At 40.5% G+C, this 26,071-nt stretch overlaps 1 protein-coding gene across 6 annotated transcripts in view; it reads left to right on the top strand.

Moving 5' to 3' along the window:
• The window catches only part of SEL1L2 (SEL1L2 adaptor subunit of SYVN1 ubiquitin ligase), a 149,119-nt gene that overhangs the window by 64,937 nt on the left and 58,111 nt on the right, over positions 1-26,071 (top strand). For all 6 annotated transcript variants that reach the window (XM_055105077.1, XM_055105076.1, XM_055105075.1 and 3 more), the window contains exons 4-5: positions 11,910-12,012; positions 17,074-17,236. In XM_055105077.1, the coding sequence (XP_054961052.1) occupies positions 11,910-12,012; positions 17,074-17,236 (266 nt within the window). The remainder of the gene's footprint in view (positions 1-11,909; positions 12,013-17,073; positions 17,237-26,071) is intronic.

Genomic DNA, 26,071 nt, shown 5'->3' with positions numbered 1-26,071 from the left:
CCCAACTAATTTTTTAAATTTTTAGTAGAGACGAGGGCTTGCTATGTTGCCCGGGCTGTTACCCACTATTTTAGATTCAGAATTTGTACTGATGATAATAAGGAAGGTTGATAATCACAAAATGTGTTCTTCTGACACAAGTAAATACAGAAAAGTGATCACTGCTAATAAGAGCAATAGATAGAAATTGAGAACCATGGGTTATGAACCATGGGTTATGGAGAAGAAAGAGAATAGTTTTGGGGCTGGATGAACTCATTGATGTTAGTCTCTGTTTTTTTCTGAGAGTCCGGCTTTGACAAGGATTTTCAAGTTTTTAAATCTTAATATTTTAAGCGTATTTTTTCCTCACATTTAGCTCCAAAAGACTGGTTCACTGCCCATTTGAAGAATTGGCTCTAGATATGACATCGAAATGTTGACATGCTTATTAGCTAACTGAAGTTAGGGATTTGGCAGGAAACAAATAGCACATTTAAATTGAGTCATCTAAGAAGAGTTTAATAAAGAGACTATTTATTTCTAAAGGCGTAGACAGGATATAGGGAAACCACAAAGTTCCCCCTGGGGCCAGTAGCAGGACTGGCATTACCACCCCATGGCCCTGAAGTGCCACAGGGCAGTAGTGGCTACCAGAGGTATGTGGAGAAGGCTCTGTGACAGAACTATGGTCTCAAGTCAAGGACAAAGCCAGCCTGCAGAGACCCGGATTGAGGAGGCAGGGAAGAAACAGCCCCACCTCACTTCCTGCTTACCCTTCATACCTCCTGCTAGTGATGCTCTTCAAGCAAATCTCTTCAGAAGCAGGAAGGAAAGGGAGTCCATTGATGTGGCGTGGTCCTTAGGAGTTAGAGTCCCAAGGCACAGAGCAGGATGGAGTGGGATCTAGAATGGCAATCAGAAGGCCGGTGGCCATTGCCTATGCCTGTCATCCAAGCGCTTCAGGAAGCTAAGGTGGGTGGATTGCCTAAGCTCAGGAGTTTGAGACCAGCCTGGCCAACATGGTGAAACCTTGTCTCTACCGAAAATACAAAAAATTACCGGGTGTGGTGGCATGTGCCTGTAATCCCAGCTACTTGGGAGGTTGAGGCAGGAAGTTCACTTAAGGCCAGGAGGCGGAGGCTGCAGTGAGCTGAGATTGCGCCACTGCACTCCAGCCTGGGCGACAGAGGGAGACCCCGTCTCAAAAAAAAAAGGCCGGGCACGTGGCTCACTCCTATAATCCCAGCACTTTGGGAGGCCGAGGCGGGAGGATCACGAGGTCAGGAGATCGAGACCATCCTGGCTACCACGGTGAAACCCCGTCTCTACTAAAAATACAAAAAATTGGCAGGGTGTGGTTGCAGGCGCCTGTAGTCCAAGCTACTCGGGAGGCTGAGACAGGAGAATGCCGTGAACCCGGGAGGTGGAGCTTGCAGTGAGCTGAGATCGGGCCGCTGCACTCCAGCCTGGGCGACAGAGCGAGACTCCGTCTCAAAAAAAAAAAATAAATAAATAAATAAAAGGCAAAGGCAATTAGAGGATATCCAACACACCTGGCTTTCCAGACAGGGGAGATTAGATGGCATGAACTAAAAGGATAAAGACCTTTTAGTGGCACACAGTAGAAGCATAGTTAGTAAAAGTGAAGTTTCAGAATCTTAAGAGTAAAAGGGAATGTTAGAGGTCCTCACCTAAAAGTACTAAGTCAGTGTAGTGGTCAGGGTTCAACCAGAAAAAGATTTAAAAAAAAATAGTAGGAGATGTCTATACTTAGGAATTTATTGCAAGTGAGTGGCTTCCTACTGTTATGCGATTGTGGGGCTGGCGGGGCAAGTCCCATATCTAAAGAGCAGGCTCTCAGGGAGAACAGGCTGGAGCTGTTGGGCATGAGCTGAAGCTGCTATCCACAGGTGGAATTTTTTTCTTCCTCAGAGAAGCCTCAGTTCCATTCTTAAGGCTTTGCAACTGATGGAATCGGGCCAACCCAGATTATCTAGAATAATCTCCTTTTGATGGGTTTTAATCATTGCTACAAAACAGCATCATGGCAACAACTAGATTCCTGTTTGAATAACTGAGGATGATAGCCAAGCCAAATTGACACATGAAATTGACCAACACAGCCAGGTGTCTCCTAATCCTTATGTGTTTGTCTACATTTTTGAATTTAAGTGTAACATTTTACATTTATGTGTATTAAACTTCACTGTGCGTATTTTGCATTAACAGGCAGTTTACATTTATATGGATTAAACTTCATTTTGGACCACTATTCCAACCTATTGATTGCATTAACGAATTCATTAGCTATTCTCTCCTAGCTTTCTGTCATTCGAAATTTTGACAAGCATATCACTTCCAATCTTTTACCCATGTTCTTGTTAGAGAAGTTAGCAAGATGGGCCAAATTTAGCACCTAGGGCCCGCAGTAATACACCAGAAATCTTTAGAATTTTGTTGTTGATTGGGTATCTTATTGGTGGGTGGGTAATTGTAATTATTTGGTCAGGAATATCTGACCAAATATAGATAAGATAAAAATCTGCATGTGATGTGGGTGAAAAATTCTGTTTACTAGAATGTCTTATACAGTGTGCACTGCCTTTATATGGCAGTGTACCGAGGGCCTGGGGTCATGTCTTAACAAGCATTCGTGGCTGGTAAACACCCCCTCCTGCTCTCCCACCTCCCTGCAACACAGAAGCCTGGTGTCAGCTGATGCCAAGTCTTCAAGGATGGAAACACATTGCCCTACAGAACTAGGGAGAGGAACGTTGACATTTTGTTTTTGAAAGGGTGAGAAGAAAAGAACAGGAGAAGAACTATGAAAACAGCAGATGTGAGGAGCAAGAAAGATGGTGATTGGCTGCGCTAAACTGAAAAGTTAGTGAAACTTCAAAGTTGGGGGATTCCAACTGATATTTTTAAATCAGCAATGTCTAAGGTGACCATTAAAAATTGTTTTTGTTCCTAGGATAACTCATCTTCTCTTCTGCTCTATGAAATCTTAGATAAAATGTGTATTCCTCATAAACGTTTTGTAAGAGTAAATATCCTTTTGGGACAACTCAAAGAGATATTAAGTCTCACTGTGGGTCCATGCGACACAGCTTGGGAACAGTACCTATTTAGTTAGGAGTTAAGAAAGTAGAGGAAGCCACGGAGAAGCTACCTTCCCTAGAGGAGAGTTTGAACTTCATAAATGTGGAATGAAACAAGAATATGAGTCACACATGATTATCAGACTGGCTCAGAACCTTATTGAACTCTATTCTCATTTAGTTCCCATTTCAACATTTTGTGCACAGGATATGCTTGAGATATAGGTGTTCTATAAATGCTATTCCACAGACCTACCAGTCCTTCACAAAAGAGAAATAGGATCTAACTTACTCTGAAAAATTCTTTCTAATTCTTAGTGATTAAATATTCTTAATGGAATGCTCACAAAACACATATAATAATCTGTTCTAAAAATTAAAGAGATTAACATCAAGTTATAGTTCCAGAATATAAATAAATTTCTCTACATTTTAAAAACAGAGAAAACTATTTAGCCATTTTTGGAATTTTGCCACTTGTCTCTTTACCCAGAATTTCTCACATATAACAAATAGCATTTATACCCCCATAGCTTAAAGGCAAGATCTGTGCCTGGCACTGTATCTGTCGCATAGTTGGAATGAAGAAATATTTGCTGAATTACATTGAGTTGAATTCTTTTTATAGAGAGCTAGGATGTAAACTAGATCTAACTCCAAATTTAGCATTCTCTGTATGCTGTGTTACAATATAGTGCTACATAAAAATAATAAGGCTTAACGTTTTTAGAGTACATTTGGATAGTATTTTATAGTTGAACATGATGCTTTCCCATCCATTACCTTTTCTGAAATGGCATGTTCACTTTTCCTCAGGGTATTTTAACACCATAACTTCAATAACTAATTCTTCCATATGAGTCAGAATGAAGTCTAAAAGAATAATTATTTGTATTAAATTGTTAGCAAGACAAATCAATAACCAATCATGCAGTAGGAACAGTGGAGCCTATTCCTGCAGGCCACTGGGACACTACAGGCCATGTCCTTCCTGGCACCCCTTAGAATTAATCATCATTAATTTTGATGATCATACCCAATCACCACTGTGCTCTTAGTTGAAGGGAGGTATCTTGGAACCTTGTCTTAAGTCAGTCTTGGCATTCCTTTTTGATGCTTCTGGGGCCTGTGACCAGCTAGGCTAAATTTAACATTTGTATTCCATTTTATTGATTATTTTTCGGCATATTTGGAATGGACACTGTGAAGTGCTGTTCAGACCCCCTTCAACGAGGAACTATTTGCCCAATTGCTGGAGTACAGTCTCCAGACAGCCTTTGGCAGTCAGTCTCTGAAGGGACTGTTTTCAGCTACAGAGTGCTGCATAGCCAAGGTCATGCCTCCTTCCTGGGGCAGCTCACTTCCAATGGCCAGTTGATACAGGAGTATGAAGGCAGGATCATCTAACCCTAACCTGAGACAACTCTAACAGGCCATTTTAGCTCCACAGAGCTCCACCTGTGGGGTCAGCCAGGTGTTTCTCTTGCAGCCAAGTGAGCCGCATCGCAGTTTCTCCCTCTGCCCAGTCCAACTTCTTCTTTAGATGTGGTTCTGAAGGTCACTTTTTTTGAATTTTTTATTTATTTAATTTTTTTTTGTTTGAAACGGAGTCTCGCTCTGTCGCCCAGGCTGGAGTGCAGTGGCGCCATCTCCGCTCACTGCAAGCTCCGCCTCCAGGGTTCACGCCATTCTCCTGCCTCAGCCTCCTGAGTAGCTGGGACTACAGGCACCTGCACCACGCCTGGCTGATTTTTTGTATTTTTAGGAGAGACGGTTTCACCGTACTAGCCAGGATGGTCTCAATCTCCTGACCTCGTGATTCGCCCGCCTCGTCCTCCCAAAGCGCTGGGATTACAGGCGTGAGCCACCGCGCCCGGCCCTGAAGGTCACTTCTTAACAAAAACCCTGACTCCTAGAGTCTGCTTATCAAGGAGCCCAACCTGCTCACCATTAATACCTTTCCTAGTATTTACTACAAGTTTTTCTTTAAATCAGCTCACAGTTTTATGTATGTTAACTGATTTTAAAAGGAAACTACTAAAGATCTCTCATTCTAGCAAAATGGTGGGTTAATCCAATAGGAAAATCCTCTTGCTACAAATACCTAAAAGTGATGCCTAAAGTATGTCATAACTTTAAATGTTTTTAAAGGCAGAACTGGGCTCACAAGGAGCTGAAATCCTCAAATGTTAGAAATAATGAAAAGTAAGTATGTAGTCGATGTTTTGGCGAGTTGTAGTCAGAGCTGATAAAGGCTAAGCCTTGTATTTTAAGTCCCAGACCAGGGAAGGAAAAAAGACATTAGGACTTTTGAGAAGGGAATCGGAAAGAAGAGCTATGAATAAAGCTAGGAGTCTCATAGAGCTGTTCAGACAGCAAAAGAGAAGATTAGGGAAAACCAAACAACCAACCAATCACCACCCGCCATCGTAGGCAAATATCAAGGAAGCTTGTTCTCTACCGAAGCTCTCACAGGGAAAAACCTCTCCCTGGTAAAACCTTAACCACAGCCCTGACCCTCATACAGATTTGGATTTGAATTTATGCCACCTGATTTTTTGGGTGAAAACTTCTAAACCAATATAAAATTTTTCTTCAGTCAATAAAATAATGACTCTGGAAACCTGACAGAAGCAACAGAAACTCACTCTAGAGAAACAATCTCACAATTCCCACAAAGGAAGACTTACTGGACTCACAAGAAAATTTTAGAAAATACACAAGTGAAAAAAAATCCACTCAGTGAGTCAACATACATGCACACTGACTACACACACACAATAAAAGGCATAGCACCTCAAGTATTTTTTTTGGGGGAGGTACAGAGTTTCACTCTGTCGCCCAGGCTGGAGTGCAGTGGAGCAATCTCTGCTCACTGCATCTTCCTTCTCCCGGGTTTAAGCAATTGTCCTACCTCAGCCTCCCTAGTAGCTGGGATTACAGGTGCGCACCACTATGCCCGGCTAATTTTTATATTTTTAGTAGAGACAGGATCTCACCATGTTGGCCAGGCTGGTCTCAAACTCCAGATCTCAGGTGATCTGCCTGCCTCAGCCTCCCAAAATGCTGGGATTACAGGTGTGAGCCACCGTGCCTGGCCAGCACCTCAAGACTTGATAGAGTAGAACAACCTGCAAAAGTCTACAGAATAAATATATTTTAAAATGGTTAAGAAAGCATGAAAACAAGGCATCCTGACAAAGGAATAAGCAGCCATGTAAAAGAACCAACTAGAGTTAAGAAAAATGAAACGCCTGTAACCCTAGCAGTTTGGGAGGCCAAGGTGGGAGGATCACTTAAGTCCAAGGATTAGAGAACAACCTGGGCAATACAGTGAGAGTCTGTCTCTATGAAAAAAAAGAAATTAGCCAGGCATGGTGGCACATACCAGTAGTCCCAGCTACTTGGAAGGCTGAGGTGGGAGGATATCTTGAGCCCAGGAGTTTGAGATTACAGTGGGCTATGGTCACACCACTGCACTCTGCCCTAGGCAACAGAGTGAGACCCTGTCTCTTAAAAAAAAAAAAAAAAAGAAAAAGAAAATGTGTATTCATTCAAATTAAAAATCAAAGGATGGCTTAAGAAGATCAGACATAGTAGAAGAGAACATTAACAAATTACCGGAAAAATCAGAAGAAATTGTCCTGAATGCAGCCCAGAAAAAAAAAGAAAAACAAAAAAAAACCAAGTTGAAGAAGAGATACTCTTAGATTGAAAGAAAAATACCATACTTGACTATCTGCTGTTTGTAAGAAACATACTTAAAACATGATGCACAAAAACTGAGGTTAACTGAATAGAAATGATATCCCAGGCAACACTAATCAAAAGAAAGCTCATATTAACTTCAGACAAAATAGACTTCAAGGTAAAGTCAATAATAGGGAGAAAAGGAGAATCACCACATAATGTTCAAAGGAACAATCACAAGGAAGTTGTGATAATTCTAAGCATGTATCCATCAACATAATCTCAAAATATAAAAATGAAAAATTAACAGTCTTGCAATAGGAAATGAACAAATCCACAATTGTTGAAGATTTTTTAACATCTCTTAGAAACTGGTAGATTCAGCAAACAAAAAATTACTGAAAATCAAAAAGATTTGAATGTATAAAGCTCAATTTAATAATATATGGAATTTAATTCAATAATTAAAGAATATATAATATCTTTTTTGTTTGTTTTTGTTTTTATTGAGGAAGAGTCTTACTCTGTCACCAAGGCTGGAGTGCAGTGGCACAATCTCGGCCCACTGCAAACTCCACCTGCCGGGTTCAAGCAATTCTTGTGCCTCAGCCTCCCGAATAGCTGGGACTACAGGCACGTGCCACTATGCTCAGCTAATTTTTGTATTATTAGTAGAAATGAGGTTTCACCATGTTGCCCAGGCTGGTTCAAGTGATTCACCCACCTGGGCCTCCCAAAGTGCTGGGATTACAGGTGTGAGCTACTGCACTCAGCCAAGAATATATAATCTTTTTAAGTAAAAAAATGGAAACTGTATAAAAATTGGCCACACACAAGGCCACAAAACAAGTTTCAACATAAACTGAGGAATCTATACGATTCTGCTGGGCTCCCTGATCCCAATGCAATAAAATTACAAGCCATAAGTAGACAATTTTTAAAAACCTTTTATGTCTGGAAAGTGTCGTAAACACTTCTAAATGTTGTTTGAATAACTTAGAATGGAAATTTGATAATATTTATAATTGATAATGAAAATGCTACATAAAAATTGTGGAATGCCACCAAAACAGTAATTAGAGAGAAATGTACTGTTTCAAATTCATATACTATGTTTGTGTCAAATTTAAGATGTCAAAAGTTATAAGATACACCATTGTTTTATGGCCACTAAGAAATAAAAGTGCTGTTGATTAAATATGATATCCTGGTGGTGGCCTGTAGCAACTGGCTAACAGACTCGGGATGTAACAGCCCAGCCCTGTTACCTGTGGGAAGGGAGTAACCCTCTAGTGCCATCCACCCTATAAAGCTCTAAACCTCTCCTGAAACCCTATACTTGCTTGGTTCCTTCCTATGCTCTGTGCTGCATTTCTCAGTCCTGGATATGTTTTACCACAAAATCTAAAATCTTAATACGTAAGTTTAAAAACAAATCAATCATTACCATCTAGAAAAATAAAAGGAAAAAGATAGCACATTCCAGTATTTTGAATCTCAAGTTATATTTACATCACAAACCACGTAAAGGATCATATAGAGCTAAAAAAAATTAACAAGTGAGCGAGGTGAATATCATAGTCTGACTAAAGATCAGGTGCTTTCATCATTAAAATGATACAAAGGGATAAAAATGGGAAATTCTTTTCCTCTGCGGAAAATCTAGCCTACACAGACACTGCATCCTTTTTTTAAAATCTGATTTCAATTGTGCTTAATATAAACCAGCTTCAGCTTCAGATTTTGTGAATAATGCATCAGAAGAGTTCTTCACATTTGCCCTTATGTGTGTCAGGAAGATACAATCCTAGATGTGGAAGAAGAATAACGATCCATTACTAAAAATAACATTTCATCCAAGAAAGAATGACTCAGCAAAGAGTTTAGTCAAAGATGCAATCGACTCAAATATGCTTGAATAAGAGCAAATATATTTACAATAATCAGGTTTACTCGCAATCTCCAGATCATTGTCAAACATAAATAACTCCAGTCATATTGTGAGAAATGGTAAAAAAAATTGCATTAAAAGTAGAAAGAAAATCTCTTTTCAGCAAGATTTGAAATAACAGGGATTGTGTTCTTATTTATTAATTATATAATAATGCATTATTGTATATTTGGTACAAGGACTTAATTCATTTTCAAAAACCTTTAATTTAGCAGAAAGAAATATGGTTCATGAAACAAGTGAAGAATCAAAAGCAATATCAATTATGTTGGAATAAGAGCTGAAACTTATAAAGCACTTAGATACTAGGCAGGTTTCAGTTCTTGTACTTAATTTTCTCACTGCCTTTGAGAAGAAGGGGCTATTATAATTCCCATTTTACAATGAGGTGATGTAGGCACTGAGAGGTTAAATAATCTTCCCAAGGCTATATAGTTGGTATCTAGTAAATGACGTTCCAAATCTAGGCAGTCTGATTTGAGTCTGTGCTCATACTGCTTCTCAAAGCTACAAACATGCAGAATCATGAGACAGAGAACACAAGTTAATATCAATGGATGAAAAATTTGAAAAACGGTTCCATAAATACATTTTTTTGCTTTAAAATAAATTTATTGCAAGTTGTTATAAGTATTTTAAGCAATGGGTTGGTTATTGAAAGTAATACTTTATTTACCTGACATTATTGAAAGTGTTTCCTGTAAATCATTTTTCCCATTAGGTGAGTCATATCCCTTTTTATTTTGACTGTTTCTGCGCCCGGCCCTGGACCCTCTTATAGTAAAGAAAATTTGATCAATCAATATCATAGTATTTTAGTATTTTAATAAACAGAGGCTGAGTGTGGTGACTCACGCCTGTAATCCCAGCATTTTGGGAAGCCAAGGTGGGCAGATCACTCGAGGTCAGGAGCTCGAGGCCAGCCAGGCCAACATGGTGAAACCACATCTCTACCAAAAAGACAAAAATTAGCTGGGCGTGGTGGCATGCACCTGTAGTCCCAGCTACTCGGAGGCTGAGGCATGAGAATCACTTGAACCCAGGAGGTGGAGGTTGCAGTGAGCCAAGATTGCACCACTGCACTCCAACCGGGGCAACAGAGTGAAGAAAACGAATAATCGAATTCCAATACATTTGGAAAGCCAAAAAAGAATTACAAATAAAAGTAAAAGCCATAGGTAGAAATTTGTGGTGGTAAAATCATTTCTCATATGTATATGTATACAGAGCCAATCTTTCAAAATTTATTTTCACTCTCTAAAAGCATTTTCATAGGAGCTATGATTAGTCCACACACAGATTATTAGGTTTTCTCCATTATTTTCCCCCTTTAATTAGAAGTATAGGTAACAGATAACTCAGAGCAGAAATTAGATCCTAAAAGTGCCTGGTATTACTAAATTGGTTGGATAGTGTGAAGTATTCAAAATAATTTTAAATAGGCTTTTCAGTTAAGAATTTTTTTAGTTTTTAAATTTTTAATTTTTTAAATTTAATTTAAACAGAAAAATGAGCAACTCTGATTGCTTGTCAGAAAGATAAAAAACAAGAGCTACTTGTTCTTTGTGGTCTTGTTAATGAGGCATCAAATCCCAAATGCCTTTCCTTTGAAATGGCTTCAAGCGTGGTTCTTCTAATCAAAGATTTTACTAAGTGTTGTAATGGACTTCAAGAGGCACTGTGATGTTATAAAAGGCTGTATGTGTGTGTGTGTGTGTGTATGTGAGAGTGTGTGTGTGTAAGAGAGAAAAATAGTGTGTGTGTGTGCATATGCACACATTGGTGGAAGGATCTTTATATCTTTAAGTGTGACTCTTCCCACAACCAGCTTTCCCCAACTATAAACTGGTGATGATTTTTTAAAAATTGCAAAGTGTTACATAAACGTTTGGAAAATATCACTGTAGCAGGTAAAATTTAATTTCTTCATTTTCCTTGAATTCTACAAAACTGATTCTGAGCCCTCATCCTACGAGGCAAGTTATCATGAGTATTCTGTCTCTGTGCCTTCCCCTAAGTCTTAGAAAGGGTCCTGGGAGGTGGAAAAGCCTTAGGTAGAATTTTTTTTTTTTTTTTTGGGGACGGAGTCTCGCTCTGTCACCCAGGCTGGAGTGCAGTGGCCTGATCTCAGCTCACTGTAACTTCTGCCTCCTGAGTTCAAGGGATCCTGCCATCTCAGCCTCCCAAGTAACTGGGACTACATGTGCACGCCACTGCCCAGCTAATTTTTATATTTTTTAGTAGAGACAGGGTTTCACCATGTTGGCCAGGCTAGTCTCAAACTCCTGACCTCAAGTGATCCGCCTGCCTCGGCCTTCCAAAGTGCTGGGATCACAGGAGTGAGCCACCTCGCCTGGCCAATAACAATTTTTTTTTTCTTTTTTGAGATGGAGTCTCGCTCTGTCACCTAGGCTGGAGTGCAGTGGTGCAACCTCAGCTCACTGCAACCTCCGCGTCCCAGGTTCAAGCAATTCTCTGCCTCAGCCTCCTGAGTAGCTGGGATTACAGGTGTGTGCCACCACGCCTGGCTAATTTTTGTATTTTCAGTAGAGACAGGGTTTCACCACCCTGGCCAGGATGGTCTGGCTGGTCTTGAACTCCTTACTTCATGATCCACCCACCTCGGCCTCCCAAAGTGTTGGGATTACAGGCGTGAGTCACCGCGCCCAGCCAAGGAAATTTATAAAGCAATTCCCTCCTCCTCTCCTAGGTGCACACTGGTCATCTTGGAGATGCCTGTTGCCCATGTCCTCATGTTTTTTTGGAATCCTGTGGCTCTGGGATTTACTGTGCTATGCTCAGACAAGAGAGTCTTTGCCAGCCAGGGCTAAGATCCTGCCCCTCTTATATACCAGGCATCTCCTGCCTTCTGCTCGGAGAACCTTGTATCCCTTCCCTAGACCGAAAGCATCCCTTCTCCCATCAGGAGCATCTCTCTTTCTACTTCACCTTCCAGATCCTTTCACAAAAACCAGCAGGGAATAAGTTTTTAGGCAGCTTCAGCCTTCTGACTTACCGACACTCCTCAGCTAAGGAATAATATTAACAGATCTTCTTGAATGCAGAGGTTTAAAAAATAAGTAGAACAGAACTCTAATATGCCAACAAATTACTTTAGCACATTGTTTTTAAAATATAGAACATAGAAGTAATATTGTTTTTATTTTTTGTTTGTTCATGTATAGTACAAAAGCAAGCAGAGAAAAATTTTACAGATGAAGGAGACCAGCTATTTAAGATGGGCATCAAGGTTCTCCAGCAGTCTAAAAGCCAAAAACAAAAAGAAGAGTAAGTCTTTATCCAGTGACCTTAGCCAAGTTGAATTTCCAGGTTAAGAAAAAAGAAAAATCCCAAATGTAGTTTATCATTAAAACTCATTGGGATAATGAGTAAGCCTATTTGCCCATAAACTATTGTTTTTAAAAGGATCGAATTGTATTTAAAGAATCCCACAAATTATCACTCTAAACAAACAGGAGAACTGCATGTGAGATTGCAGTCCCCGTATTAAGTGAAATTGAGAATTAAGACACTGACCTGAGCATTCATGCAGAAATATTGTTTTGGCTTTAATTTATTAGATGATTCAAGTGAAATAAAATGTGTTATTTGAATTAGAGCAAGTTGTTGTATTAAAAATGCTTTACTTCTGCCTGGGTGTTTGTACCGTATCTTATGATTTTTAAAAGCACTTTCATGTATGTGATTCCATGTTATCCCCAGAACAGTCTTATAAGGTAAGAAGAGCTTAATTTTTCCCCTTTAAGAAGTTGGAAACAGAGATTCAAAGATGTTAAAGTGAGGTGAGCACAGATAGCTGGGAGGTGACCAAGCTGTGGCCACATGGTCTTGTTCCATGTTCACTGTTTCTCTTATCACTTTTCTACCTTGTCTAAAGGGGAGGCAGAAATATCTTCTCCCTCCACTCCACACTTCCAGTGGAGGGGCACAACCTGTGGTCACCCCTCAAGGCTCTAGCTAAAGCCTTGGGATCAAATCCTAGCTCTCTCATTTACTGGTTGTGTGCACTTGGATAAGTTACTCAACCTTTCTGTGACCCGGATAATGCAATCAAACTCTTACAATAGTGCCTGACACTTAGTAACCAGGAAATACAGGTGTGTTAGTTTTATCTTGAGTCCCCTAACTGGTAAGTTGAAGGTATGGGGGCAAAGAAAGCAAGGGTATTTTGAACCAATAATAGAAAGTGTGAGCCCTAGCCAAGCACGGTGGCTCACACCTGTAATCCCAGCTCTTTGGGAGGTCAAGGCTAGCAGATTGCTTGAGGTCAGGAGTTTGAGACCAGCCTGGCCAATATGGTGAAACCCCGTCTCTACAAAAATTAGCCAGACGTGGTGGCGCGCACCTGTAATCCCAACTATTTGGGAGGTTGAGGGAGGAGAATTTCTTGAACCCAGGAGGCAGAGGTTGCAGTGAGCCAAGACCATGCAATAACACTCTAGCCTCTGGGTGACAAAGCCAGACTCCATCTCAAAAAAAAAAAAAAAAAAGAAAGAAAGAAATAAAGAAAGTATGGGCCCTGAGCCCCCAACAAGGAGACATCTCTTGTTTTCACACAGTATAGGCACACCAGTCAGAGGAAAGCATCCCAGAGCTGTGGTAGCTAGCACCAGACAGGGCAGCAACAAAGTCCATGAGTTCTTAAAACCCAAACCTTTGAGAAGTATAAAAATACAGAGGATAAGGAGCACTCAACTATGATTCTGGTTATGACAACATCAACAACTTTCATTTATTAAGCACCTGCTTTGTGCTAGTTACTGTTTTAGGTACTTTACATGTGTAAATTATTCATTGCTCACAGTGATACCGTGAGACATAGATAATTATCTCCAAATTACAGAGAAGGAAATGGAGAGTCAAAAAGATGATGTAATACTTCCTAAGAGACAAGAAAGAAGTGAGGGGGTGGTTCAACCAACCCCAGCAAAACCTGGGCCTCCCACTGAATGTCCCTGGGGGCTGTTATAATGAGGAAGGGGTAAAATCAGATCCCAAAAATACAATCCAGCCTAATAGGAGCTCATCTCACTAACATGCCCACTGGCTAAATAAGTAAGAACAGAGAGTTCTCCAGCCAGCCTAGCTAGAAGAAACAGATGTGGAGCGCCAGTCAGGGGCTGGTCCCTGAGATTTCAGATGACCCCTAACTATAGCATGGGAGCCCACACAAAGAAGGGGCCCAACTAGGTGTGTTACATCAAGTCCAGGGAAACCCTGGATTTGGCCCAATGGGACAAAATCACTCTGAGAAGGTCCCAGGTAACCATCCACTCAACCTTGAAGGGGACCTTCCTCTTTGGCCTAAAGAACAGGGAGAAAGCCCAGTTCTAATAGCAGACCATCCATCAGTGTGGGAACCTTCATGCCTACCTGGGTGTCATTCAGTTTCATGCTATTCTTACCAAGACTGTCCTGCCCACATCCTTGCCCCAAAACTCAGTCTCCTGACCACCCCTGCCACCTTTTTTTGAGACAGAGTCTCACTCTGTTGCCCAGGCTGGAATGCAGTGGCACAATCTCAGCTCACTGCAGCCTCCACCTCCCCAGTTCAAGCGATTCTCCTGCCTCAGCTTCCCAAGTAGCTGAGATGACAGGTGCCCACCACCACACCCGGCTAATTTTTGTATTTTTAGTAGAGACAGGGTTTCGCCATGTTGGTCAGGCTGGTCTCAAACTCCTGAGTTGAAGTGATCTGCCCACCTCGGCCTCTCAAAGTGCTGGGATTACAGGCATGAGCCACCACGCCCAGCCTCCTGACCCTTTTGAGTTGGTAGCAATGGAGAACTGAACTCTAATGGGCTCATAGAAAGAGATCTCAGGAGTTTCTGGGCAAGCTGGGTGAAGTTCTTGTGTTATCAGGATGGCCTGCTGTCTCCTTAAACAAGTTACATCTGTGCAGCCATGCCTAAGCGTAGGGCAGGTGGAGAGAAAAATGATTGCACACCCTCCTGACCAAAGGAGAATAATTTCATTCCCGCTCATTCCTCTATCCTACCCTCTCTTTGCTTTGCTACTTCCTGGGTTGGCAGGACAGATGTAAGATAGGTTAAAACTATCCTTTTGGCTCCTCCACACCCACATCCTGGACCAATTCATTCATTATTCACTCATTCAGCCTCTTCTTTTGTATGAGTAGGAAAAATCACTGAACAAGTCAGTGCTGTTTAAAGTACAGATATTAAGCAAGCATGTCAGAGAGAACAAATTTGTCTGAGTGAGTCAGGAAGCCTCACTGACAGCTAGAGTGGTCCTTCATTAAGAATCACTCCCCATCAGCAAAGAAGTTTCAAAGATAAGCCGTTGTTCTACACCAAGTTTCTGATGTGCCCTGCAGAAGCATTGGGCCCTTCCTCCCCCATCACCCACCTAAGCGTCCAATGCCAGACCCTGTAGAGACGATTCAGATAACTAATTAAATTGTCTTTTGGGATCTGCCCCTGCTGCCCAGCTTCTCCCACCTTTTTCCTTTTGGGGATTGCAGCCCACATCTTAATCTTACCTATCAGCAACTTTCTCCAGCCCTGGATACTGCTTCTAGTATCCCTTTTAGTGCCTTGGGTTTTCTGCTGTGGAACCCATATGCCCACACTGCCCTTGGAATGCAAGACACCTAGAAGGATTTGTTTTGCAGCCTATTGCTGCCCTCTGGGTCCAGAGACTGAGTATAAAATGCTGGAGCTACTAGGCGTACTATTGGAGGCCCCTGCAGCCTATCTCAGGTTTCTGTGCCTTGGTCCATGCTGGTGCTCCTCCTGTCCCAGTAGGCTATAGAGTTGCAGCAGCAAGCCACGTGACAGAAAGGCTCAAGGGAGTCTGTATCCTGATGCCAGGCTCTCTTCCTGTTGCCTCTCCCTGGGTGCCAAACATTTGCCTTTAGTGACCTTGAGACCATCTGCCTTGTTTGCCTTCCCGCCTCCAGAATTTCAGCTGGCTTTGACCTGGGTTAATTTCTTTCTTGATCTCCTGAACTCCAGTTTTCTATCTCTTTTTGTTCCACTGGAGTACTTACCCTGTGTTTTGACATCCAGGATTCTAATGCCTACCTGGATGTTTCTCTGTCTGAGGTCCTTCTTGCCTGGACTACTCTGCTCCAGCTTCTGCCCAAGAGCAGCTTATTTTAGCCTCAGCATGGATGGGCTGTACATAAAGGTGAGTCTCCTGATCCTCCTAAATCAGAAGCAATGGTAGATTTTTGTGGGGTTTTTTTTCCCTGTATTTGAGTCAAGGTCACAGGTAGAAGTTAACGCTTTCTGGTCTTTACCTTCAAAAAGAAGTTATAAAAGTAAAAATAAATCCCTAAAATACTCCCTGTCTCTGACACATGTTTTGACCTTGCAAGACTCTCCATCACTTCTTATACCAATCAGGTCCAGGTGGCTTCTGACTGGGTCTCAAAGAGTGCAGTGTAAGGTAATCCTGTGGCACCTATCATTTTAATCACTAAATGTTCACACCACTTACCACCTAATTATAGGAGAACAATTACCATGCTATAAAACTTTAGAATCAATGCAACTGTCCCAATAATAACAGCTAAATTTATTGAGTGCTTACTCTATACCACGCACAATGCCAAGCACTTCCCATGGATTATCTCATTTAATCTCCACAGCAACCCTATGAAGTGGGTGCTATAATGCTATCCCCATTTCATAGATTAGAGGGTCACAGAACAGTTATATAACTTGGCTGAAGTTCTCCAACTAGTAAGTGGTGGGACCAGGATTTGAACCAGGCAGTCAGACTCTAGAGCCCTAGCCATTAAGGTTTTGTTTCATTATTGTTTTTCCAAAGAGTCTGACTTTGCTGTGTTGAAGAATATATTCTGTTTAGCAAATTAAGATATGAAGGGATCATCATTCTGCTGATAGTAACTTCCTAGAGGTTACATTCCAATTTTGAATATTCTTATATTTTTCAGAATTTATTTTATAAAACAAATATTCATAAATAATGGTGGTGGCCATGGGAGAGTTCAGTATTTTAGAAAAAGTTCCTCAATTTTTCACTTTACTCAGTGTATAAGCTTACTCAGTGTATAAGATGGTGTATCTTATATATTTCTGTATCAGTGTATAAGATGGTGTATGTTATATATTTCTCCTTTTTAGTAGCATTATTATTTGTGAGATATATTTGAAATTATAGCCTTAGACTGCTTTAGGAATGAAAAAAATCTACTGATCTAGAGATGTAATGAACTTCAGCTAAACTGTATGACAACTGGTTCCTACTTGTTAGAGAGAAGTAGTATGAATAGTGTTGAAGAAGGAGAAGAAAATTTCATTTTTGAAAATCAAACTTGACTTCATATTCTTGAAACAGAGCCTACCTACTTTTTGCCAAAGCAGCTGACATGGGAAACTTGAAAGCTATGGAGAAAATGGCTGACGCTTTGCTATTTGGAAATTTTGGCGTGCAAAATATAACAGCAGCTATCCAATTATATGAGTCCTTGGCTAAAGAAGGATCATGTAAAGCCCAAAACGTGAGTTTTGAAGGAAAATGAAACCTTAAATAGCTCCATCCTGAAATAACTATAGACAGCATGTGAAAGGAGTTGAGCAATAGTATTCCAGCTCTGCTGCATGAACCCAGTCTAGGGAGGTTACCATAATGCACTGAAACAGTGGTGTCAGGGCAGGAGTACAGCAGAAGCCTCCGAACCCCCAACAGCTAAATTTTATATAAAATATATTCACCTATATGAAGAAATATGAAACTATGTCTATTATCTTAGGGTGACATGTTTGCATGATTTTTACTTTTCAAATATTTTATAAGCTAAATGTAATTCCTTTTCTATTTTAATAAATGCGTTCCATTTTATTCCAAGAATAACATAGCCATTTCATAGAAAATCTGGAAAACAGGGGAAAAAAAGCTATTTCCAAGCCAACCATCTTGATTCAACTACTGTTAGGACTGCTTTGTACTTTTGCTTGGCTTCTTTCTTTGTGCATTTCTCTTTTTACATCATCCTGATCACAATGCAATTGCATATATCATTTTGCTTCTGGCTACTTTCACTTCATGCTGTAGCAAAAGCATATTTTCATGTTGCTATAGTCTTTACTATGAAAACCATTTTTTTCTGATTATGAAAAAAGTCTGAGAAATCAGAAAGTATGAAAAAGAAAGTAAAGTTATCTAAAAGCTTTCCCCCCAGAGATCACATTTGTTACTATCCAGTGAAGTTCAGAAGCTAGACTTGGAGTCAGACAGACCTAAGTTTGAATCCACTCTTTCATTTGTTTTTTGAATAAGCTACTTAACAAAACCCTTTCACCTCCTTCTGCATGAAAAATTTGACCTTTGTTTCACTCTCTAGTTCTGTTTCCCTGGTGATCTGATGGGAATAAAATGCTAACTATATTTTTAGTTAACCTTGCTTCTGATAGAAATGACCTCTGATTGGCAAACTGCCTTTGAATTGGGAGAAAAGATCATGAACTGTAAATACCAGATGGGGGTAGTACTTCTTATGGGGACACTGGATACTGTGCCTATGGAGTTGTTACATTGAGAATGAGGCTTTTACGTCAGGGTGGCTCCTGCATCTACCCAATGTGGGTCTCATCTCCTTGCATCTGAGCCATCTTCTGAAGGATCAAAGATGGTTCCTGGAAGAATGTATGAACTCTGCTGTAAGAACTCCCACAGAAAAAATTGGGCCAGGTGCGGTGGCTCATACCTGTAATCCTAGCACTTTGGGAGGCCGAGGTGGGCGGATCACTTGAGGCCAGGAGTTCGAGACCAACTTGGGCAACATGGTGAAACCCCGTCTCTACTAAAAATACAAAAATTAGCTGGGCGTCATGGCACATGCCTGTAATTCCAGCTGCTCGAGAGGCTGAGGAGGAGAATTGCTTGAACCTGGGAGGCGAAGGTTGCAGTGAGCCAAGACTGTGCCACTGCACTCCAACCTGGGCGACAGAGCAAGACTCCATCTCAAAAAAAAAAAAAAAAAAAATCCCACAGAAAAAAAGTCCAGATGCTATGCCATACCTGTCTTCATACACTGGTGGCGACAAAGCCCATGGGTGTCCTGTGAGTCTGTATGTTTAGTTGAACCAGAAGTTGGACTGGAAGACCCCTTGTGGATGGGGCAACCTTACTAATTTTCATCTGTAAAGTTAGGATAATGATGAAACATTGGGTACCGCATCCTTCTCGTTCACTGCTATATCTCTAACATTTAACACACTGCCTAGGACAAGAATTATAAGTTGAATGAGGAATTAATTAATTAATTATGAATGAATTTATGGAGTTATTGTGAGGATTAAAATAATGTGGGAAGACACTTAGTTTCATACCTGGAACACTGTAATCTTTCATTATAAAGAAAAGATATGTGGGAGGAGTAGGGATTAGGGAGATATTGGTCAAAGGATATAAAATTTAAGCAAGGAGGAGGATAAAAATAATATTATTACTCCAATATTATTCTTCTGGAATATTTTCTAAGACTCCATAGAATTATTTTTTTATAAAAACGAACAAATACTTTAGTTGCTGCTTCCTAACTTGCTCTTTATTCACTTAACAATGTATCATAGATGTCTTTCCATGTTAATATATACAGACCGACATCATCATTTTAAAAATCCATATAATTTTAATTAAATTAAGTTGCTGAATACTGCTTTTACATCAGGAACTCTTTCTTGAAATTACATGTGAAATAATGCAATAAACAGATTTGTAAATGTTATAATAAAATATGAGAGCTGCTAAACCTTCATTCCCCGTATTTGCTTAATCAAAATATAAAGTTCCAAGACAGACCAAATGTTACCACAGATAACAGTTTCCTCCACTAAAAATGGTATCACTAAAGACCAAATGTTACCCTCACTCCACTCCCACCACTAAAAATGGCAACACCTAATTTCTTTTCAAACTATGTGAACATGAATTTTATTTTCTTAGTGTGTATATACATTAGTTAATAAGTCAACAGTTGTTTCTTGGATAGCTACTATGTGTCAACGTAATGTAGTAATGGGGAGAGGAAGATTACTAGGACAGAGTCCTCCTAGGTCAACCTGAAATGCAAATAACTGCAGCACAATTTAGGTGGACTACAGTTAAGGTGCGTATAAAGTGCTTTAGTCACAGAAGAGGGTCTGGCTAGTTCTGCCTAGGGCAGGTAAAAAATGTTTCAAGGAAGAAGTGACGTTTACACTCAGTCTAGAATATTGGATAAAGGAAATAACAAAGATTTCACTTGTTTGTATATAAATAAAGCATTTGATAGAAGGTCGAAATATGACTCCCAGTAAAGAAGTTCCACACTTACATGAATGGTTCCTAAAACACATGGATTTTAGAGCTGAAGTTGGAGTTTCACTCTAGTTAACGTGGTTATTGCATCTAATTTGTGTTACTTTAGCTAATGTAGTTACATCTAGCCAGTTACATCTAGCTAGTGTTACTCTAAGTAGTGTGGTTATCACATGGCCACAAATATCCTCAAATCTCAGTTAAGTGACCATCAGTTGCTTGCCATTTTTTGTTTCTTTTTTTGCCATTGGTTTTAAGGAGAATCATGTGGAAGAATGTAATTGGCTGAGTGCCAACCCAGTGCCGGAAGGAATAACTCTAAATGTCTAACCACTGGCCACAAATTATTACAGCCATCTTTGTATTGTTGAGGCATTGTTGAGACGGTACTCTAAGAAATGTACAGTTACAGACTTCAGGGTGGCATGGTGTGGTGGCAGAGAAGAGGTTCCCAAATCAGAAATTATGACCATATGTGAGTCCATGTATTCTATCACATAATAGCTCTTCTATCTTTTGTTCATTCTTTTAGTATCTCTGAAGAAGTTACTTCTCTAAACCTTGGGTTTCCCAAACCTGTATCTATTATCTTAGGGTAAAAAGAGATTGATAGTAATACCCACATTACTTCACAAGGTTGCCATAAGAACTGAAAAATATCCACAAGCAAATGTTAAAGAACATTAATGAATACTGTTGTGTAACAATTTTAGTCCCAACAGCATTGTCTTTGGAATCAGTCAGTTCTGGCTTTACATCTGAGCTCCACCTGGCCCCTAATGACTTGTCCTCTCTGGGTCTCAATTTCCTCTTCTGTAAAATGGGGATATTTACTTAGATACGTGTGTTTTGGTCTCAAGGAGAAACAGAAGACAGAACATGAGTGAGGACAAATTTATGGCCCAAAAGGCTGACATTGACCTGGTATGCAAAATTCAGCTGGACCGGTTTGTCGTTGTTGTTGTTTGTTTTGTTTTGGTTTGGTTTGGTTTTTTGAGACGGAGTCTCGCTCTGTTGCCCAGGCTGGAGTGCAGTGGAGGGATCTTGGCTCACTGCAACCTCCACCTCCCAGGTTCAAGAGATTCTCCTGCTTTCAGCCTCCTGAGTAACTGGAACGGAACTACGGACTGTGCCACCACACCTGGCTAATTTTTGTATTTTTAGTAGAGAAGGGGTTTCACCATGTTGGCCAGGCTGGTCTCAAGCTCCTGACCTCAGGTGATCCGCCCTCCTTGGCCTCCCAAAGTGCTGAGCCACCACACCCAGCCTCTGTTTATTAAAATACTAAAATACTATGATATTTATTGATTTAAAAGTCTCTGCCCAACCCTCTCTTATGCCCTCCCTGACATCCACCCTTATTCCTCACTTGAATTCCCCTGCCCCAAAACTTCACATGATCTAGCAAGCATAGTGTTAACATCTGGATAAGCAGGGAGCCTCCAGGATCCTGCTCCCGGCACTATCGCTGGATTAAATTCCAGTGCTTTGATGGATTCAGTTCTATATTTTGACTATCATCCCTGTCACCACTATAGGAAAATCTGTTTCCAATAGCAAGTCCCCTTGCAGTTGGTGTATTTCCTTGTGCAAAGAACAGCTCATTAAAGAGATTCTGTGCCACAAACAATAGTTTGATGACTGGTTGCTAGGACCAGACTGGCCACAGGCCATTCTGACCACAGTTCTCTAATGAGGCTGGCCCAGTGACCACCTTTCTTCTTGGGCTGTTTGCGCCAGCTTGGTACAGAAATCCTGCCCGCACTGCTGGAAGTATTGGGAACTGTGAGGACAACATAGCAACAGAAATGTGGGTAAAGAAGCTGGAGAAAGAGAGAGAGAAAATGAGAGAGAGAGAGCGAGACTGAGAGAAGAGAGAATGAAGACATCTACTATCTCTGAGGGGAAAGGGAAGAACAATCAGAAATAAGGAAATATAATAGATGAGAGGAGCCTGGAGTGCCAGAGGTCTGGTAGGGACCCTATTTAACAATAACAAGAACAAAAAGATAGGAATTCCTATTAAAGTGGCATTGAGGAGATAGAAGGGAAGAAATGCAATTTCTGGGTATGTACAAAGGGAAGCTGGATGGAGGAAAGGAGGCATAATTACTTCTTTTCATGCACCTTGAGTGGTTTACCTTGCAAAAATTCAAATAAACTGAAGGAAATCCTGATAAGGGCAACAAAAGCAATTAAGGTTATAAACAGAGTCCATTAAATTGATTTTCAGAGATTCTGTACCTTTCAAATAATGAGAACTATTAATTAACGGAATAGTCTTCATGAAAATGGTGGAAATTGAGGAAATTTCAAACAATCATACCCTAGAAGATGTCCTATAAAATACTGTACTTTACCAGGCTGGAGGTAGATAAGTTATATATTTTTCTATTTCTCATTTCTCATCCAGGAAGCAGAAATTAGAATTATAAAGACTCACTCTTTCCTTAATATTGATGAACTGTCCTCAATAGGAAATTTGTTAATTTGCCAGACAAGAAGGTTGGATGAAATCTCATTTGCTTTAAGAGTCAAAAATGGCCAGACACGGTGGCTGACGCCTATAATCCCAACATTTTGGGAGGCTGAAGCAGGAGGATTGCTTGAGCCCAGGATTTTAAGACCAGCCCTGGCAACATGGTGAGAATCCTGTCTCTACAAAATTAAAAAAATTGAAATTAGCTGTGCATGATGGTGCATGCCTGTGGTCCAGCTACTCGGGAGGCTAAGGCAGAAGGATCACTTGAGCCCAGGAGGTCAAGGCTGCAGTGAGCTGTGTTCGCACCACCACACTCCAGCCTGGGCAACAAAGCAAAACCCTGTCTCAAAAAAAAAAAAAAAAAAAAGAACCAAGAATTGATCAGCCAGGCATGGTGGCTCATGCCTGTAATCCTAACACTTTGGGAGGCTGAGGCGGGAGATCACTTGAGCCCAGGAGTTCAAGACTACCCTGGGCAACATAGTAAGACCCTATCTTTACAAAAAAATATAAATAAGTAAGTATTAGTCAGGAGTGCTGGCACGTGCCGGGATGTGCCTGTAGTCCCAGCCACTTGGGAGGCTGAGGTGGGAGGATCACTTGAGCCCAGGAGGTTGAGGCTGCAGTGAGCTGTGATCATGTCACTACACTCCAGCCTGGGCAACAGAACCAGACCGTGTCCCTCAAATAAAGAAAAAAAAAGAAAAGAAAAGAAAGAAAGAAAGAAAGAAAGAAGGAAAGAAAGAAAGAAAGAAAGAAAGAGAAAAAGAGAAATTACTCATTTGCATTGTATTGCCCTTAAAGCTTAATTTAATGGTGGTGATCTCTAAGTGTGGTACTATTTGTGGCAATTATTTTCTGGGTTTATTTATTTCTGAGATAGGATCTTGCTCCATTGCCCAGGCTAGAGTGCAGGGGCGCAATCATGTCTCACTGTACCCTCAACTTCCTGGGCTTAAACAATCCTCCCACCTCAGCCTCCCAAGTAGCTAGGACTGCAAGCATAGGCCACCACACCAGGCTAATATTGTTTTAGTTTTTTTTTTAAGACAGGATTTCACTATGTTGCCCTGGATGGTCTCAAACTCCTGGCCTCAAGTGATCCTCCAAACTCAGCTTTCCAAAGCACTGGGATCACAGGCATGAGCCACCTATTTTCTTTCGAAAAATGCTTTTCTGGTTTTTTTTCCCTCTAAATGTTTTATTCATGGGTATGTATTACCTTTGATATCAGAAAAAAATATTTAACTTAGATGTATACACTTCCTTGGTTACATAGTTTAAAATAGTTTTGCTGTGGATTATAAGAAAATTCATTCTATCATGTAAAAATAAACATCATTGACATATAAAAGAAAAAGATATGAGTGTTTCCCTATTTTATCATGCTTTATGATTCTATAATTATTCTATTTTAATGGCAAAGATTCCACATTTTCTTTATTTATTTCAAATTTAAATTATAAGGCCGGGGGTGGTGGCTCATGCCTGTAATCCCAGCATTTCAGGAGACTGAGGCGGGCGGATCACTTGAGGTCAGGAGTTTGAGATCAGCCTGGCCAACATGGTGAACCTCCGTCTCTACTAAAAATACAAAAATTAGCTGGATGTGGTGGCACACGCCTGTAATCCCAGCTACTTGGGAGGCCGAGGCAGGAGAATGGCGGGAACCTGGGAGGCAGAGGTTGCAGTGAGCCTAGGTGGGGCCACTGCACTCCAGCCTGGGCGACAGAGTGAGACGCTGTCTCAAAAAAATTTAAAAAATTAAAATACAGAAGCATTTCACAGAGAGACTATAGGTTATTAGAACTGTGCTAATACAGAAAAAAATTATTTTTAGTATCCACCTAATGATCATTTTGATAATTCTAGAATTACCTGCATTGAGCATTTCTTCTTGATGTTAATGCTCTTTTTGTATTAAAAGTACAGACAGTACCTGAGTTGTTCCTTAGGGTTGATTCACACTTTTGTTTGGTATGCAATTTGAGCTAAAAGTAATGATCACAGGTGCTTTCGAGCTTCATGCAATAATTAAAGGAAAATTGCTTAATCTTTTTTCTCCTTTAATAATAATTTCTTATATAAAAAGTAGAAGGAGGAATATTTAATGTTTAAATTGTTATTATGGAACTTGAGTAATTTACTTTGAAGTACAGTAAAATATTTGAACTTAACTCTGAACTCTATTAATTTAAATCCCAGCTACTGTAACAGTTCCTTAAAAACACAGCATAATGGTTAAGTTCAGAAATATGTCTTACAGGGGCTGGGAGCCCTGGCTTATGCCTGTAATGCCAGCACTTTGGGAGGCTGAGGCGGGCAGATCATTTTAGGTCAGGAGTTCGAGACCAGCCTGGCCAACATAGTGAAACCCCGTCTCAACTAAAAATACAAAAAATTAGCTGGGTATGGTGGTGCATGCTTGTAATCCCAGCCACTTGGAAGGCCGAGGCAGGAGAATCGCTTGAACCTGTGAGGTGGAGGTTGCAGTGAGCCAAACCTGCACCATTGCATTCCAGCCTGGGCGTCAAGAGTGAAACTCTGTCTCGAAAAAAAAAAAAAAAAAAAAGGAAAAGAAAAAGAAATAAGTCTTACAAACAATTTGCTGAGCTTGACCTTTACAAACCACTGAAAGTGTCATTGGTATCATCACTATTATGTAGCTTCTCTTTCAATTCACAACATTTTTCTTTTCTGGATTAAGATTTAATCATTCTGTAATCCATCTCATTTTATCTCACCTTTATCTTAGAAAAGGACCAAATACTAAAAATGGACTATTGTAAAGTTGGTAAGTGACAATGCTCAAGTATTAAGGTATAGGACAGGCCGGGCATGGTGGCTTACACCTGTAATCCCAGCACTTTGGGAGGCCAAGGACGGCGGATCATGAGGTCAGGAGATCGAGACCATTCTGGCTAACACGGTGAAACCCTGTCTCTACTAAAAAATACACCAAAAAATTAGCCAGGCATGGTGGTTGGTGCCTGTACTCCCAGCTACTCAGGAGGTTGAGGCAGAATGGCATGAACCTGGGAGGTGGAGCTTGCAGTGAGCTGAGATCACGCCACTGCACTCCAGCCCGGGTGACAAGAGTGAGACTCCGTCTCAAAAAAAAAAAAAAAAAAGTTATAGGACAGTGCTTACTATAATCAACATATTTACTACACGATAGCCCGTAAGATCTTATGACTTCCTCTAGTGTCCTGGCATACTTCAAGTAGTATTTTAAAAATTAAATTAAAGCTGAGCCCTCCAGAGAATTAATTCAAAATCACCCATTGTTAGTTTTCTGCTAAAGAGAGTGGAAGTGTAACCCTGGGTTGATTATTTGAGGCTGGTAAAAGCATGGTTTTACTCTTTACTTTTAAGAATGAGCTTTATACTGAGGAATACGCCCCTCCCCAGTCACAGAATGGAAATACAACTCTCACACAACCCACTTCACAACTTCCTGAGCTCACAGATTTCTCCAGGAGGATCAGGCCAAATAGTTTGCCAGGCACCGCACAAAAGGATCCACTGTTGGTGAAAGTTTCTTAAAATACA

This window comes from Pan paniscus, chromosome 21, assembly GCF_029289425.2.
Source record: "Pan paniscus chromosome 21, NHGRI_mPanPan1-v2.0_pri, whole genome shotgun sequence".
In the NCBI taxonomy this organism is placed as follows: domain Eukaryota; kingdom Metazoa; phylum Chordata; class Mammalia; order Primates; family Hominidae; genus Pan; species Pan paniscus.
This window is presented reverse-complemented; position numbering and strand designations above follow the sequence as displayed.